This window comes from Ambystoma mexicanum, chromosome 1q, assembly GCF_040938575.1.
Source record: "Ambystoma mexicanum isolate Mex_15411 chromosome 1q, UKY_AmexF1_1, whole genome shotgun sequence".
In the NCBI taxonomy this organism is placed as follows: domain Eukaryota; kingdom Metazoa; phylum Chordata; class Amphibia; order Caudata; family Ambystomatidae; genus Ambystoma; species Ambystoma mexicanum.
The window spans coordinates 1208939216-1208954425 of NC_090922.1; the positions used below are offsets into that span (position 1 = coordinate 1208939216).

Below are 15210 nucleotides of genomic sequence, written 5' to 3' on the forward strand. Positions count from 1 at the left end.
CTTGGAGAAGTGGAAGGGGGCCAGGAGGGACTCCCACCGGGTCCCATCATTAATGGGAGAAGAGGAAAAAAGAGACAGAACCAAGACCATATGGGGTGGGGGTCCATAGGCCTGCAGAGGGAACAAAGAGGATGCCTCTAAGCGTCTGTCTGGAGGAAGCACTTGTGTAGGTATCAGCGATAGGGAGGCCTGGGTTGGAGACCTGGATGTCCCTTTGAACTTCTTATTGCCAGACTTACTGAGAGAGATGGGATAGTTGATAGAAAAATAGTTTGAGAAGATAGGTGAGACAGAGAAGTAGGGGCCGAGGACAAAAAGAAGGGAGGGACACAGAAGGAGGGGTAAACAGTGGACAGCAAACAACAGCCAGAAAATCAGGTGCAAAACATGGACCACAGCAACAGAAGCACAAAAAACCAATCCGAGGGGGGCGAACCAAGTCATCAACCAAAGGAACCTAGAAGTAAAGTAATGAACACAGCAGGAATGCAGGCAATGCAATGTGGGCCAAAAACCTTGGGGAGACAAAACCTGAAACACAATACACAAAGTCAATCACAAAAGGTACCTAGAAGTAAAGGAATAAACACAGCAGGAATGCAGGCAATGCAATGTGAGCCAACAATCGGGGAGAAAAACAAAACGTCAAGGACACTACACACATGATCAGGGCGGGAGATAAGAAGGGGAGGCGGTGCGTAGGGAAAGTTGAGACATAAGATACGAGGGAGAACACGCAGCCTAAGATGTGATTCTCAATTCTCAATGGCCTAATAGCCATTCTCAATTCCTTTCATTCATCTCAACGAGTAATATGGATACTTTTCAATTTGAGAATGCTTTTTCTTCAGCGCAACGACTTTTATACAAGGTTTTACTATCTTATTGTCTGCATCTCATTGCTTCGCTTTGCTTTCACTCAGAATTTTCTATTAACATGCTGCCTGCACGCGTTGGCATTGACACAATGAAATTCAGCAACTTTCACTTGCATACCGGGTTGCTTCTTCGGATTGAATCTCACTGGTCATGCTGTTGCTTCGGTTAGCTTCTACTTCTTACGGCAGAGGTCAGTGTCTCACCTCCTGCCCCTCAGATACTCCTGAGCTGTTACCTCTCTGCCTGGGGGAACAAGCAACTTTTTATGCTCACAAAAGGGACCACAGCGTCTTTGGGCTCCCTTCTCTGGACTCTGGCTCCTTAGAGACACAGTTCCCTCGCCATGTTTCCTCTTGCAGGCTCACTCTGCAGTCGGTAAGCGTCTCAGCGTCCCATTCTTCACCTTCTTGGCTGCTCCGGCTGGACTGTGACTCCAACTCGCCCTTCTACTTGTACAACTTGCTTTCGCTGATCACTCCTTTTATACTCCTGTGGAGTAGTAACCAGCTGCAGGTAGGCATGATCAACTTCAAGTGCCTGACTTTGCCGGACCTTGTTAAGGGGACATCTCCGTTCAGTATGGCACTAAGGGACATTACTACCCATGCGTAAAACAAAATGGAAAGAAATGCGCCGATTGTAGGTTGTAGGTCACAGGATCTAAAACAAAAGGATCAAATACAATAGTTTTGAGTCAAAAGGACCGAAAAATAAAAGGTGAAATCTTAATTTGTTTGATTTTTTTGGGGGATCCCCCCCCAAATCCCCGTTTTTGGTGTAAAAAACACTTTTCTTTGCTATACGGAAACCAAAAAAAAAATACATTTTAAAAAAGGCATTCAACCCTTTTTTTCGGTCCTTTTGACTCAAAACTATTGTATTCCATCCTTTTGTTTTCGATTCTTTGACTGGACACCGGTATACAGTAAATATATTTTGAATGCTTGGTATTACACTCAACAATTTTGACTGGGGTGCATTTGTAGGCAAACAGCCTAACACTCTTGGGCCCCTATTCCACTCGTAGCCCAAACGGAACGGCTCTCGTAATTGGCTACAAGTCCCCAAAGAGCTATTAACCTAATCAGGGTTTAGCTAGCCAACTATGATTCTATAAAGACCACTTGCCTGAGGAACAGTTGTGTCCTGCTGGGAGCTGTTAATTATTGTCAGGTAAGGGAGGAGTGCTTCAGCCGGAAAGGGTCTTGAGTACGGAGTGTTGGGGTAGTTTTCGCAGGTATGCCAGAGGTTGTCTGAGGGTCCGCCTGACTCTCAAGGGTCCAACTCCCTTCCCCAGAATAAATGGAGGACTCAGCCAACGGCAGGTTCAACCTGCAGTTTATTACAAAAAGCAACAGGGATCATACAAAACAATCAAGTGTCTCCAGTACTTTTCAGTACTCCATGGTGTGTGTTACAGTTTGTAGCGATCTTACGTCATCCTTGGGCCCTTCCCTGAAAAACCTATCACCACAAATGATTGGGTATTGAGAGTGGTAATACCTATCGGTGCACCTTTTTGAGGTAATTCTACTGGTCCCTGCATGTCAGGGGGTTGGCCTGTCCCGTCCCCAAGAAACTATCTTTTAAATTGCTGCAGAGTAATGGGCTTACCATTGGTTCTTGCCCCTTGCCATCCACCCCTGATTTTCTATTCTGTGATTGGTTAGAGCTGATCTCCCCAGGCCTGGGATTCGATCAGTTCTCTGTGCACCTCTTCAAGGTAATGTGAACGATTATGTGTCTGTATTGTAATTTATGGTGTACCACCTTTGCCTGTGAGAATGCGCTCCTACGTTGCTTTCCTTGTCTGAGTTTGCTGGGATCGGGTCTGCTTTCCCACCACGGGTGAATGTCCAGTGTCTGGCTCGGCTGCACCACGTGCTTGGAAACAAAGCCAAGCTCTTGCGCTTGCATTTGTGAGGATTTATTCCGATTCTCTGTAGCTGGTCCCTTGTTGTCCAAAGTTTGGAATGCAGTCGTGTATCTCTGACCTTGGCTGTGAGCCTGCTTTGTGCTCCGTGCAGTCTGAATCAGCTCTTCTCGTCTCTTGCTCTGTAACTTGAGGCCTTCTGTAATTTTACTTAGACTTATAATATGATTTCTACATGCCGTGTTATGCTAGGTAACCTATGGGTTAGTCACACCTGGTTCTACCAGGCTCCATATATACTCCTGCAGTCCATAGGGGTAATTGCTTTAAGCATCTGCAAGCTTGATCAGGATCTCTTCTTGCTTTGCGTTTCTGCGTTGCTGCATTTGTCTAATGAGAAAAATAATAAAAGCTTTGACAGTATGTATATGTATCCGTCCTCTAGCTATAGAGCTGTGTATGCTTGTTCTTCGTGTATGCAAATTTGTGTTTGGGTGATGCAGTGCAGGAGTATGAGTGTGCTTCATGACTAATGCTGCTATGTCGTGATGTCACTAATGACATCAGCATCATGGCTTCTTGGTGCTTAATCGAGACTGTCTATTAGGGTATTTCCATCCGCGCTCTCTGTTGTCTCCCTATACCTGTAAGAATTTGCACTGGATTGGGTCTGTATCGTTGATTAAGGGGATATTTTTCCATGTACGTGTCAGAAAATGGTGCACTTGGATTTCGTCCATAATAAGATGAGTGGCTGCGAGCGTTCCTGGCTCGTCGTCCTGCCATGTTTCTGGGGGTGAGGAGGGACATTCAAAGTGGATGTCTTGAAAATTGTCCAGATAACTTTGATTTTGCGAGATGGGATGTGTAGCGTGCTGTCAGTTGTAACGTTGGTTTCAGCATTAGTGCAATTCTTTCAGAGGGGTAGGCAGGGCAGGAATTTACATCAAGGGTATGACGCATGCATGGGAGGAAAGCAGCATTTCTACCCAGCTGTTTCAGTTAGCAGCATTTGGTGCTGGGGTCCCATCCAGTCCCCAGGCGGTGTTTCAGCAGAGGTGCAGAGAACCCACAACTGGCCCTCCACAAGAAGCTTTAGGAAATATGTAACCCATACCCTGCTTCAGGTACCCCTCTCCCCCACCGTCGCCTGAACCTGAAAAATCACACCCGACAAGCCTTCCCCAAACCCCCAACACTATACCCAGACAAAAGCACTCAACACAAGGGGTGTGATGGAGACAAACACCTGCATCGTGCTTTATATAGTAAGAGTTAATTACAGGTGCTCCGTCTAGATGACATCAGTGTCCGGATACTGCTCTGCACTAGCCTCCTAGCTGTGCCGGTGAAGACATTCTTTAATTCCTCATCCAGTTTCCTGACAGCGCATAGCTGTGAGCATGGGCATCAGAGCGGGGAGTTCAGTGTCAGAAACCCAGTACGAGGTTCCAGTCGCCGGCATCTTCGCTCTGTAGTCTGTGCACAGTGATAGTGTTAACAGCAACCTGTTTCTCCTCTCCCACGACTTATTCACAGAAGCTGATCTATAGAAGTCTGCAAGCATAATGCTGCACAGAGACAGAACAGCTGACCAACCCCGCCCCTCGCTTAAATCTCTAACTCGTAACTCCCCTCCCTCCCTTGCCACCCCTGCCCCTCTTTCCCCTTTTCTTTATTTAGCACTCGCCCATTTCAGAGCACATACTTACCTGTTGACTGCAAGCTTAATCCCACAGGCAAAGCTGTCACTTGTTGCAGTTGTCCTTTCCCCTCCTCACTTGTCCCCCCATTTTCCTGTAAATAGTGGTCTCTGATGGGTAGGAAAAAATGATGACCTTTGCTGTCATATTTTACTACCCTATCAAATTGTCTCACCCATGCTTTTTTTTAGATTTTCTCCAGCATTGGATCTTTCATAGATTTACATACTGTGAATAATCAGCATTACATTCTTTAGACGTCAAGAGGGCCTTGAAGTATTACTTCGACCATACAAAAGCCTTCAGGGCTACAAGACAACTTTTCATTGTATTTGGGTGTAGTAATGCAGCAGTTAGAAAGACCAAACCTGCAGAGATTCATAAACCTCTCAGCATTTCATATTATTAACACTTTTATGCCAGAACAAATGCACCCTGCAATTCCAAATGGGGGCAGAGAGCTCCCTGTGAGAAGTTATCCCACCTGAAAGAGGGTACAAGCCTCCGACTTTCACCAGTCCAAACCCTAAGTTATAGTGCCCAGATGCCCTATCCCAAGACCCCAGTGTACCGGTCAACCCCAGACCAAGGGCCATATGTGCTAATCCATCACAAGGATCCCTGTCCCTGTGAGTTGTGCTGCGAGGAAAGTAACACATTTAAGCTCAGGGTGGGAAGAACCAGACCAGCGCTGACGGTCTGGGATCAAGCACAGGTTTGGAGTTATCGTGACCTCAAAAGTAGCCTCTGCTCTCATGTCTGCAGTACCAGGTGCACATTAGGCCACAAATAGGAGATCTAGTGAATTCTTATAGTAATGACCAATTATGAGCTTTGCGCTTGATGGCGTATGAAGAAGAATCCAATGTGGAAGAAGAGGAGCAGGTGAAGCTGGGACCAATGGCCTAGCATCCCCAGTGGACCAGGCCGCCTAAGTATAGGGCCGCACCAACCAGCTACAAGGATTTCTAACCTATGTGATGTCAAAATGTGTTATCGGTAGGATTTTCTGACGGGTGGAAAAAAATGACATTACATGCGGTCATATTTTCCTACCCTGTCACATTTTCCTACCCCTGCACAGCCTGTCAAATGTGCCTACCCATTGAAATGTACCCCCACTTTCCTTCTACACGGTCAAATGTGCTATTGGTAGGATTTTATGATGGGAAGCAAAAATTGACAGAACATGCTGTCAGATTTTCCTACCCCGTCACTTTTTCCTACCCCTGGGTGGGTTGCCCAATGCCTGCTCTTGGTAGGATTTTCTGACGGGTAGGAAAAAATGACAGGTCAGGCTGTCAGATTTTCCTACCCCATCGCTTTTTCCTACCCCTGGGTGGGTTGCCCAATGCCTGCTCTCGGTAGGATTTTCTGACGGGTAGGAACAAATGACAGGTCAGGCTGTCAGATTTTCCTACCCCGTTGCTTTTTCCTACACCTGGGTGGGTTGCCCAATGCCTGCTGTCGGTAGGATTTTCTGACGGGTAGGAAAAAATGACAGGTCAGGCTGTCTGATTTTCCTACCCCGTCACTTTTTCCTACCCCTGGGTGGGTTGCCCAATGCCTGCTGTCGGTAGGATTTTCTGATGGGTAGGAAAAAATGACAGGTCAGGCTGTCAGATTTTCCTACCCCGTCACTTTTTCCTACCCCTGGGTGAGTTGCCCAATGCCTGCTCTCGGTTGGATTTTCTGACGGGTAGGAAAAAAAGACAGGTCAGGCTTTCAGATTTTCCTACCCCGTCACTTTTTCCTACCCCTGGGTGGGTTGCCCAATGCCTGCTGTCGGTAGGATTTTCTGACGGGTAGGAAAAAATGACAGGTCAGGCTGTCAGATTTCCCTACCCCGTCACTTTTTCCTACCCCTGGTTGGGTTACCCAATGCCTGCTGTCGGTAGGATTTTCTGACGGGTAGGAAAAAATGACAGGTCAGGCTGTCAGATTTTCCTACCATGTCACTTTTCCCTATTGGTAGGATTTTCTGACAGGTAGCAAAAAATGACATTACAATTCCTGTCAGATTTTCCTACCGATAGGATTTTCTGACAGATAGCAAAAAGTGACGTTACACCTGGCCTCGTGGGGTGGTCACTTTATTGTGCGGCTGCAGGCTACCAACAGTTCATAATTGCAAATGCAATGATGTTGGCTGGATTGTGCAGGTCGGTGCGCAGAAAGCCGAGAGAAGCCGGAATGTCTCGGTGCTCAGACTGGAGCCACCAGGCGTCACATACAGCTTTAGAAATGAGCTCTCACTTTAATTTAACGCACCTGCTCAATGGCGCTATATATATTCCGGACATAACCGTTACTGGAGAACACTTGCTTGCGCCTTGCGAACACTATTTGTAGAAACAACAAGGCATGCAATTGTTTCTGTCTCTCTGTGTTAAGTGCATAGGCAGGCGGGCTGCATATGGAAGCATGCTTCCAGAGTTCGAGTTTGTTTATTGCTATTCACACTCTCCCGGTCTCCCTCACCCTGTCGGACTCATCTCAGAGTCCCTGTCCAATCCAGCGGTGTACAGCGCAGCAGCACACCCTTGCGGCCTAGACGACGCGCAACACACAACTACTTACTTACTTAAATTGTCAATTTATGTCTCCCAGGCCAGTCCCAGTCAGTTGTGTAGTTCCACTCATCTCGATTCCAATCCGAATCTGGAGGACAGTGCCGGCGCAGCAGGGCCAGCCCAGCAGCAGCGGGCACGAGACTTGCACAAGTGTCGATGACAGCACAGGTCCACACCACTCCAGACTCCAACATGGGGGCAGCAGCCACTCAGCAGCAGGCCAGGTCAGCACCCACAGCAGCCAGTCACTCTTGGTGACTCTGTGTGTCTCTGAAGTGAACAACGTGCACACGGGCCATGGCCAGGAGCAGCATGAGGTTGGCAGGCTGGCTCTGGCTGGCTGACTGAAATGCGTGCATGCCCGTGGACCGGTGGACGTCGACTATGTGCCAAGGCACGCCCTCGTTTCTGGGCTAGGCATGGATGTTTGCTACATTTATAGCAAATGTGCCCTGGCTGCGTCAGTCGTGGCTCCAGATAGTCTGGCCTGGGTCGGGCCAGCCCAGGGACGGGGTAAATCGAAAATGCAGAGTAGACTAGTGCATGGCAGTGTGTAATTTTATCGCACCATAGTCTGATTTTCATTGCATGAGGTGCGCAGGCTGGCTGCAGCCTTCCCTGCAGGCAATGCACTCAGCACTGTGGATTATCGCACCTGACGCTCCTGCCACCATAGTGTGATTTTCATTGCATGAGCAATGGCAGAAGGCTGGCTGCCTGCCCTGCAGGCAATGCATCAGCTGATCAGCCGTCTTCCTTCAGAGTCGAGTCACCACTGGACCGAGCTGGGGAGCGACAGCATGAAAACCTACCTGTACACCTACACTTGGCACAGGTTAAGCCCCCCCATATATCAAGAGGCTGACTGAGGCACAATATATGTTCCTGAGACCACGCTGACACAGAGCCATGATTGAATGCCATATTACAAATTTTCGATTTTAGGTCCTGAATTTCTAGCCAAGCTTGGGACTTGAGTCTTGCATTTTTTGTAGATCTCCAAATCTCCCGCGTTGTGTGTGCCCCAGGTATATTGTTGATTAAAGAAATAAGCAGCAGCAACTTTAGCAATGAATGTTGCAAACAAAACCAAATTCTCCTGTTTTCCAAATAATCTAGTCTCCTCCTGGATTTTTTGCAAAAGCGTTATTGCTGCTGCTGACTGTGTGTGATATAACAAACCACACCACATAACATTCTATGGTAATAGTAACATGATCAAAATTAAAGAGTATGTTTTTGAAGCTTTATTTTTTCCCCATACCACCAGATGGAAACCTACAAGTCCTTGCATTACAACGTGAGCCTAAAATAATCTTGTTTGAGCTTTGTAGTGTACTATTGAGATTAAAGGCACGGCACATGGGTCCTAATTACAGTTGCCCAGCCGGATGGTGGGTTTCCCATGCATACCCTGTTGTTCCTGTTATGGTTTGAAATCATGCAAATTGCCAAGCACTATATATGGCAGCTGTGATGTCCACGTGACAGGGGTCATGTGGGCAAATAAATTAAGGTGCGTGAAAAGCCAGCAAAACGCAGTTCCCACTCTAGCCAGAGAGCGACAGTGGCGTCTCTTGAGAAAGGACCGACGAACACGTGCCCGAGATGGAGAAAATAATCAGCTGACTGCTGCTGGATACCGAAACACCGCAGGCAGCAGCATGTTCACAGTGAATGCCCTACGACAGCACAAGCCCCAGCAAGGACAGCCATCCACCAGACAGAAGGACTGCATAAGGTGGGGAGGTCAGCAACATAGAAGCAAACCATGCCCAGCATACGGTACCACGTGCCTCAAATGCGGAAAAGTAAACCATTACATGGCAGTGTGTTGGAGCTCCCGAAAGCCCAGGGAGCAGTTACCCCGAAGATACACCACAAACAGAAGTAGAGACCCAAGGCACCGCAACACACATCCAGACCACCCGAGACCGCTGGCAGAAGAGGCAGTCGGGAAATGCACGTGAAGACAGGAAAGGTCGGGCCCTAGCAATAGACGGAGAAGAAACCGATAGCGACAGCAGTGACGACAGACTGTCCAGCAGGGAGCAATCCCTGGCTCTATCCTACTCCAACAGACACAGAAACCCACTGCTGCAAAAAGCACACATGATATCAGCTATCAAACCCAGACATGGCGGACAAACCAACATGAACAAATCGCGCTGCTGCACTGTGAAAGCTGATGACATCCCTGTCACCATGATGATTGACACAGGGGCAACAGTAAATGTCATGCCGACCACCAGGTTTGACAAACTCGCCCCCAAATCCCTCCTGCGGCGATCAGTACTTCTATATGCCTATGGCTGCAAAAATTCTCTCCCGGTAGTGGGGTACTTCAGGACTGTCATGACACACCATCGAAAGAGCTGCAAGACTCGGATTCACATTGTAGATGCTGGGATAGAAACCCGGCTCAGCTGCCAGACAGAAAAACGTCTTGAGCTAATCCAATTCAACTTCGGCGTCTAGTCAGAGGACCTTGACCACCTGCTAAAAAAGTGCAAAAACCTGTTCAAATGTATCGGATGCCTCAAGGGAAGGTCAGTGAAGCTCCACATTGACCCTAGGATAAAACTGAGAGCAGTGTGACACAGGAGAGCTCCGTTCCAGAAGAGGGCAGCGGTGGAGGTGGAACTAAACAAGCTAAGACCTCAGGATAATCAAGAAGGCCCCACACCCCGGGTCTCGCCAATGGTGGTCTGGGCAAAGCCAAAGCAACCTCAAGCGGTGCGCATATGCATCGACATGCGCCTCCCAAACGTGGCAATTGGGAGGGAAAGACACATCACCCCCACAATAGACAAGCTGATCGTAGACCTAACTGGCGCCATGGTCTTTAGCAAGCTGGACCTACTTTCAGGATACCACCAAATCCGCCTATCTAAAGAGTCACGCTACATCACGACGTTCTCGTTGCATCTGGGACTGAGGAGGTACCACCGTCTCAACTTTGGCATATCCTCAGCGGCGGAAGTCTTTCAGCACAAGATGCGCAAAGTCCTCCAAGACCTCCCAGGAGTAACGAATGTCAGCGATGACATCTTAGTGTGTAAGACCGTGGAAGAACACAATGATTGGCTCGCAGCAACCCTGCAATGGTTGGAAGACTCAGGGCTAACGCTACATGAGGAGAAGTGTGAGTTTGGGAAGGTCATGCTGAGCTTCTTCGGCTACGTCTTCAACAAGAAGGGTGTATCCCCTGACCTCGGGAAAGTCGAAGACATCAAGAATGCACAGGCCCGACCACAAGAACAGAAGTACGGAGCTTCTTAGGGATGGCAACATACTGTGGGCGATTCAACCGGACTTAGCAACCATTGCTACAATGCTGCGGGAACTTATGAAAATGAAAACACCCAGGGAGTGGGGAGAACCACAAGAAAATGCCTTTAAGAAAATCGAGGACACCCTCTCCAGTGATGCCACTATGGCATTTTTTGACACCTCACGAACAACAGAACCGCTGGACACCAGCCCAGTGGGTTTAGGAGCCGTGCTCACCCAGACTGACAGAGATGGCACCATCTTCCTAATCGCATTCACCAGCAGAGCACTCTCACAGACTGAGCGGAACTATGCCCATATCGAAAAAGAGGCTCTGGTCATCATATGGGGATGCAAGCACTTCCACGTATACATCCTGGGACACCCCGTGAAAGGGCTGACTGACCACAAGCCGTTAGTCCCCATCTTCAAAGGCTCAGCGCCACATCCCCTGGCCAGGATCGAACGCTGGATGCTCCAGTTGCAACAATTCGATCTGGAGGTTCAATACCTCACAGGAGCCGACAATCCAGGAGACTTTCTGTCACAGCACCGCCGACCGGCAAACACCACAGAACACGAAGCGGCAAAAGAGCCGGAAGACCATGTGTGCCAAGTCATTGCCTGCGCCAAGCCCGAAGCCATGAAAATCGCCGAAATTGCTGAGGAAACAGACAGAGACCCCTGCCTACAGCTCACCAAGAAGGCGATCATGACAGGAGAGTGGAAGAAGTTTCTCACGTCAGTCTTCCACAAGATGCCGCAGGAGCAGGAAATGCTCCAAGCATTGTTCGGAATACGCCATGAACTCTGTGTCGCTGGAAGGCCTCATTCTCAAGGGCCATCACATAGTACTGCCCAACGCCCTTCAGGAAAGAGCCCTCAAACTGGAACATGTAGGCCACCAAGGGATTGTCAAAACACAGGCATTCCTGAAGTCCCGTGTATGGATGCCACAAATCCAGCGCATGGTTATGGCACTCGTAGAATCATGCACCGCATGCTTAGCGACAAGCTGGCCAGGACACCCTGAGCCCATGAAATGTCCCCCCATGAGCGAACACCGCTGGGAAGCCATAAGCATTGATTTCTGCACCATTGCAAACGAAGCCTACCTGCTCGTAGCTATTGACGAATACACCCGATACCCTGAAGTATAGCAAGTCAACTAGACAGACGCAGCATCCATGATCACCGTGCTGGAAAAGATGTTCGCAGTACACCGTATCCCCTCCTCCATAAAAACTGACAATGGCCCACCCTTCCCGAGCAGTGACTTCCGACAATTTGTGGACGACCTAGGGATACAGCACCACCACATCACTCCATACTGGCCACAAGCCAACGGGGATGCTGAATGGTTTATGGCCTCCACAAACAAATTGGTGAGGATTTCTAAAGATAAAGGGCGACCATGGATACCCAAACTCTACAGATTCCTCCAGACATACCAGCTTACACCCCACTCAGCAACCCAAGTCAGCCCGGCAGCCCTAATGTTCGGTGTACCGATCCAGTCAGGCCTGCCTCTACACCACTCATGGAGACCTCCCCCTGTGGACTTGGATCGGATGGAATGCTGATGACGTGAACTCAATGCCAAAGAAGACAGAACTACCGGAGCATGGGAAACGGCAATCCAAGAACAAAGACTTGACTCCAGTGGAGAACTACAGAGTTGGGTGACGCTGACGGTGCCGTTGCTTCACCCCAGAGTGCCTGATAGTGCCTCAGACAGGAGTAACAGCCCCGGCTCGTAAGCTGATACGAAGGTCAAAGATGCTTGTCCCGTGGTCTTGGGTAAGGGGGGGGAGGGGAGGGAGGGAAGGGTGGAATAGACACTAGATCTATATTCGCGAATGTCTTATTGATTATTGTTTGTGTCTCGTTTATATTGTTCAAAATCCAATAAAAGTTATTCCAAAAAAAAAAGACAGAGCTAGGAATGCAAGGCCAAGCGACTTGCAAGTAGGGGACAAGGCACTCGTGAGAAACAGAGCGCAGAAAGGGAAGATGACACTCCCCTATGAATCCTCCCTTGGACCATCACGCATAAAGAACATGGCCTAGCAACCACCACCGTGGACGAGAAACGGTGATACGCAACGTGTCTCACTTCCAGCAGACCTCCCCGGCCCTATGGGAGGAATCACGAGAGAACCACAATTCTGCGGAAATGCCACCCACACGAAGGGAAAACACAGCACCAGAGGGAATACAAGGGGAAGAAACAACGCAGAGGCCCCCACCTCCGATGGAGAGAGACGAGAGCCCGCCCAAAATACACACAACGCACTGAGAGCAAGGGGAATGATGCTCACTCAGGAAGAAGCTAGTACCATCCACGCAACTCTAAGGATACGTATTGAATGGCATCTACAACCGTGTGAACAGTTCAGCAGCCAAGAAGGCTGGCGGAGGAGTATCCGAGAAAGAATACCAGATGAGACTGAGAAGCTACCACAGTTTATTTGTTTGTTCATTCTGTTCATCCAAAGTTGGAAAGGGATGTGATGCCCACGTGACAGGTGTCACTTGGTCAAGTAAATAAAGGTGCGTGAAATGCCTGCGAAAGGCAGTTCCCACTCTAGCCAGAGAGCAACAGTGTCCTGTGTCTCTTTGCGTGTCCCCAGCCCGCACTGCGCTCCAAACCCTGGAGGCCTGGTCCCTTAGCCCAAGGCCAGGCCTCACAGCAGGCAATTATGGCATCTGTCTGTGCCTGGGGGCGCTGGTCGCCAGTGGCACCGCCACCTGACCGCCCCGCCTAACATCAATCAATGATGTTACATTTTACATCGACTACTGCTGCTGCCTGCATGATATCAATCATCATTCCAGGCTGGCAGGGCCAGGCTCAGGCTGGCTGACAGAGGCCAGGGAAGGGAAGGGAGAAGGGGCCGGGCTCAGAAGCTCAGCTCAGAGCTGACTGCAGCACCAGACAGTGTGCCGTGCGAGCGTGTGTGCACGGCCGGCCTAGCAGCCCAGGCCCAGCGGGAGCCAAAGGGGGGCACACTGGGGACCAGGGTGGTGCCAGACGGGGCAAGTGCCCTCTTTGCCCCCCACTTCCCTGGTTCCGCCACTGACCTGCCCTAGTGGATTGGGGAATTTCGAGACCCAAGGAATGGCCTGCACTGAGGCATTGTGACTGTTCTGCTCCAATTAACCCACTTAGGGTGGCCAGGTGTTCCCCCCCATACCACCCCTGTGCCCAATTTGTACTTCCTTGGGGTGGAACCTAGCCTCCTCAGCAGTGCTTTATGTTTGGGGGTGTTTGCCAGGGCTCAGCCTTGGCACTAATTGTCTCAGACTCAGTTTGATTATAATGTGGTGTCTTGGCAACTTTATTATTGTAATGGCCAGTCACATAATGGACACCTATAGAATCAGAGCAAAATGTAAATGATGATAGTGTTTAAAGACACACTTACATATTTGTCTCATGTCAAGATACAACGAATATGTTGTTGAATGAGTATGTTGTTTGGTATTTGTAAATCGCTGGGAGTTGGAGCTTTAACCCCATATATGTTGACAGCATTGAGAGCGGCCATGGTGGTGGCAACAGTGACCAAGTAGCTGCCCATCCTGACGCGTCATTGGAGTGTTAGAAAATATTTGAGCCCCGGTACTTCTTTTATACAAATTAAGCACTGACTCAGTCACCAAATTGTTGGTGCCCAGAACCTGACGTGCGACATGGTGACACATATTTCAACTCTACTTTTAACCTTCTGCACAGCTGTCACCCTCGAGCTTTATAGAGGGTCCATGCATCCGACCTTTACAAACATTATCTGTCCCATTTACCCACTTATTTATGCCTTCCCTCATCATCTATTACTTGATTCTCTTTCCTGTTCCCTCGTCCTACCGTCCCTTTTTCCTTTTCTTTTGCAGACTATGGTCTGGCCATCCCTAGCGCGGGCATATTCACTGCTCTTTCCAGACAATCCTACGCGCTCCCACACTACTATAGTGGTGATTTGGCACAGTGTAAACACTTTGTAACATAACCTATCAGTAAAGAGGGCCCATTTGGTACATAGTAATGATTTAAGCAAATCATTGCTTATCACTGCTATTGTTGTGAAGCTTGAAGACATGCATTGCCCTGACATATTCCTATTTACATATTTATAGCTGTAATGGCCACTGCCTGGGACCTTTATGATTCCATGAATGAGGAGGAAGCCTTGGCAACTACAAAAACATCGGAGAAAGGTAGCAAGCCAGCAAGTGTTGCAAGCAGTAAATCAAATGTAAGCCGAGCTATTGAAGGAAGCATGATGACGAGTAAAACAGGTACGTTTATTGTATTGCTGATTCATGCTTAGTTGGTAAATTGCTATTTCAGTATATGCGCACATTAAATCTAACACAAATCATTCATTAGATATATGGTTGTTGCAGAGTAGAGGCGATGGGAATGTGGCAGGGAAAGAGATTGAATGATTGATTGATTTATTTATTTATAGAGCGCTTTACACCAAGGCGCTGTACAATGGAACAACTTAATACAAAATAACAACAACACTTAACAATGGGAGATACATTTACATCTTGAATCATTCAACAAAACAGTGCAAAGAGCAATTAACTGAGGGGGTGGCAAGGGGAGAGGGAAAATGGTAGGGGAAGAGAGAGGAGTAGGAGAGGGGAGAGAGGAATCAGATGAAGGAAAAAAGGGGAGGTGGAGGGGAAGTGGAGAGGGCAGAGGGGAAGTTTTCAAGGAGGAGAATGGAGGAGGAGGGATTTAAGGGAAGTGGTAGAGCGGATTGTAAGAGGGAGCGAGTTCCAATGCAGAGGTGCAAGGAGTTGGAATGAGTGGAAACGGGAGGAAGCGCAAGGGGAAGGAGGTACAGTGAGAAGGAAATGGTCAGCGGAGCGAAGGGAGCGGGAGGGGGAGTAG

The 15210-nt window shown here is 48.7% G+C and overlaps 1 protein-coding gene across 2 annotated transcripts in view; it reads left to right on the forward strand.

The window, feature by feature from the left end:
* Positions 1-15210, forward strand: part of DNAI4 (dynein axonemal intermediate chain 4) — a 779679-nt gene that overhangs the window by 338286 nt on the left and 426183 nt on the right. For both annotated transcript variants that reach the window (XM_069641948.1, XM_069641947.1), the window contains one exon: positions 14442-14603. In XM_069641948.1, coding sequence (XP_069498049.1) covers positions 14442-14603 — 162 coding nt within the window. The remainder of the gene's footprint in view (positions 1-14441; positions 14604-15210) is intronic.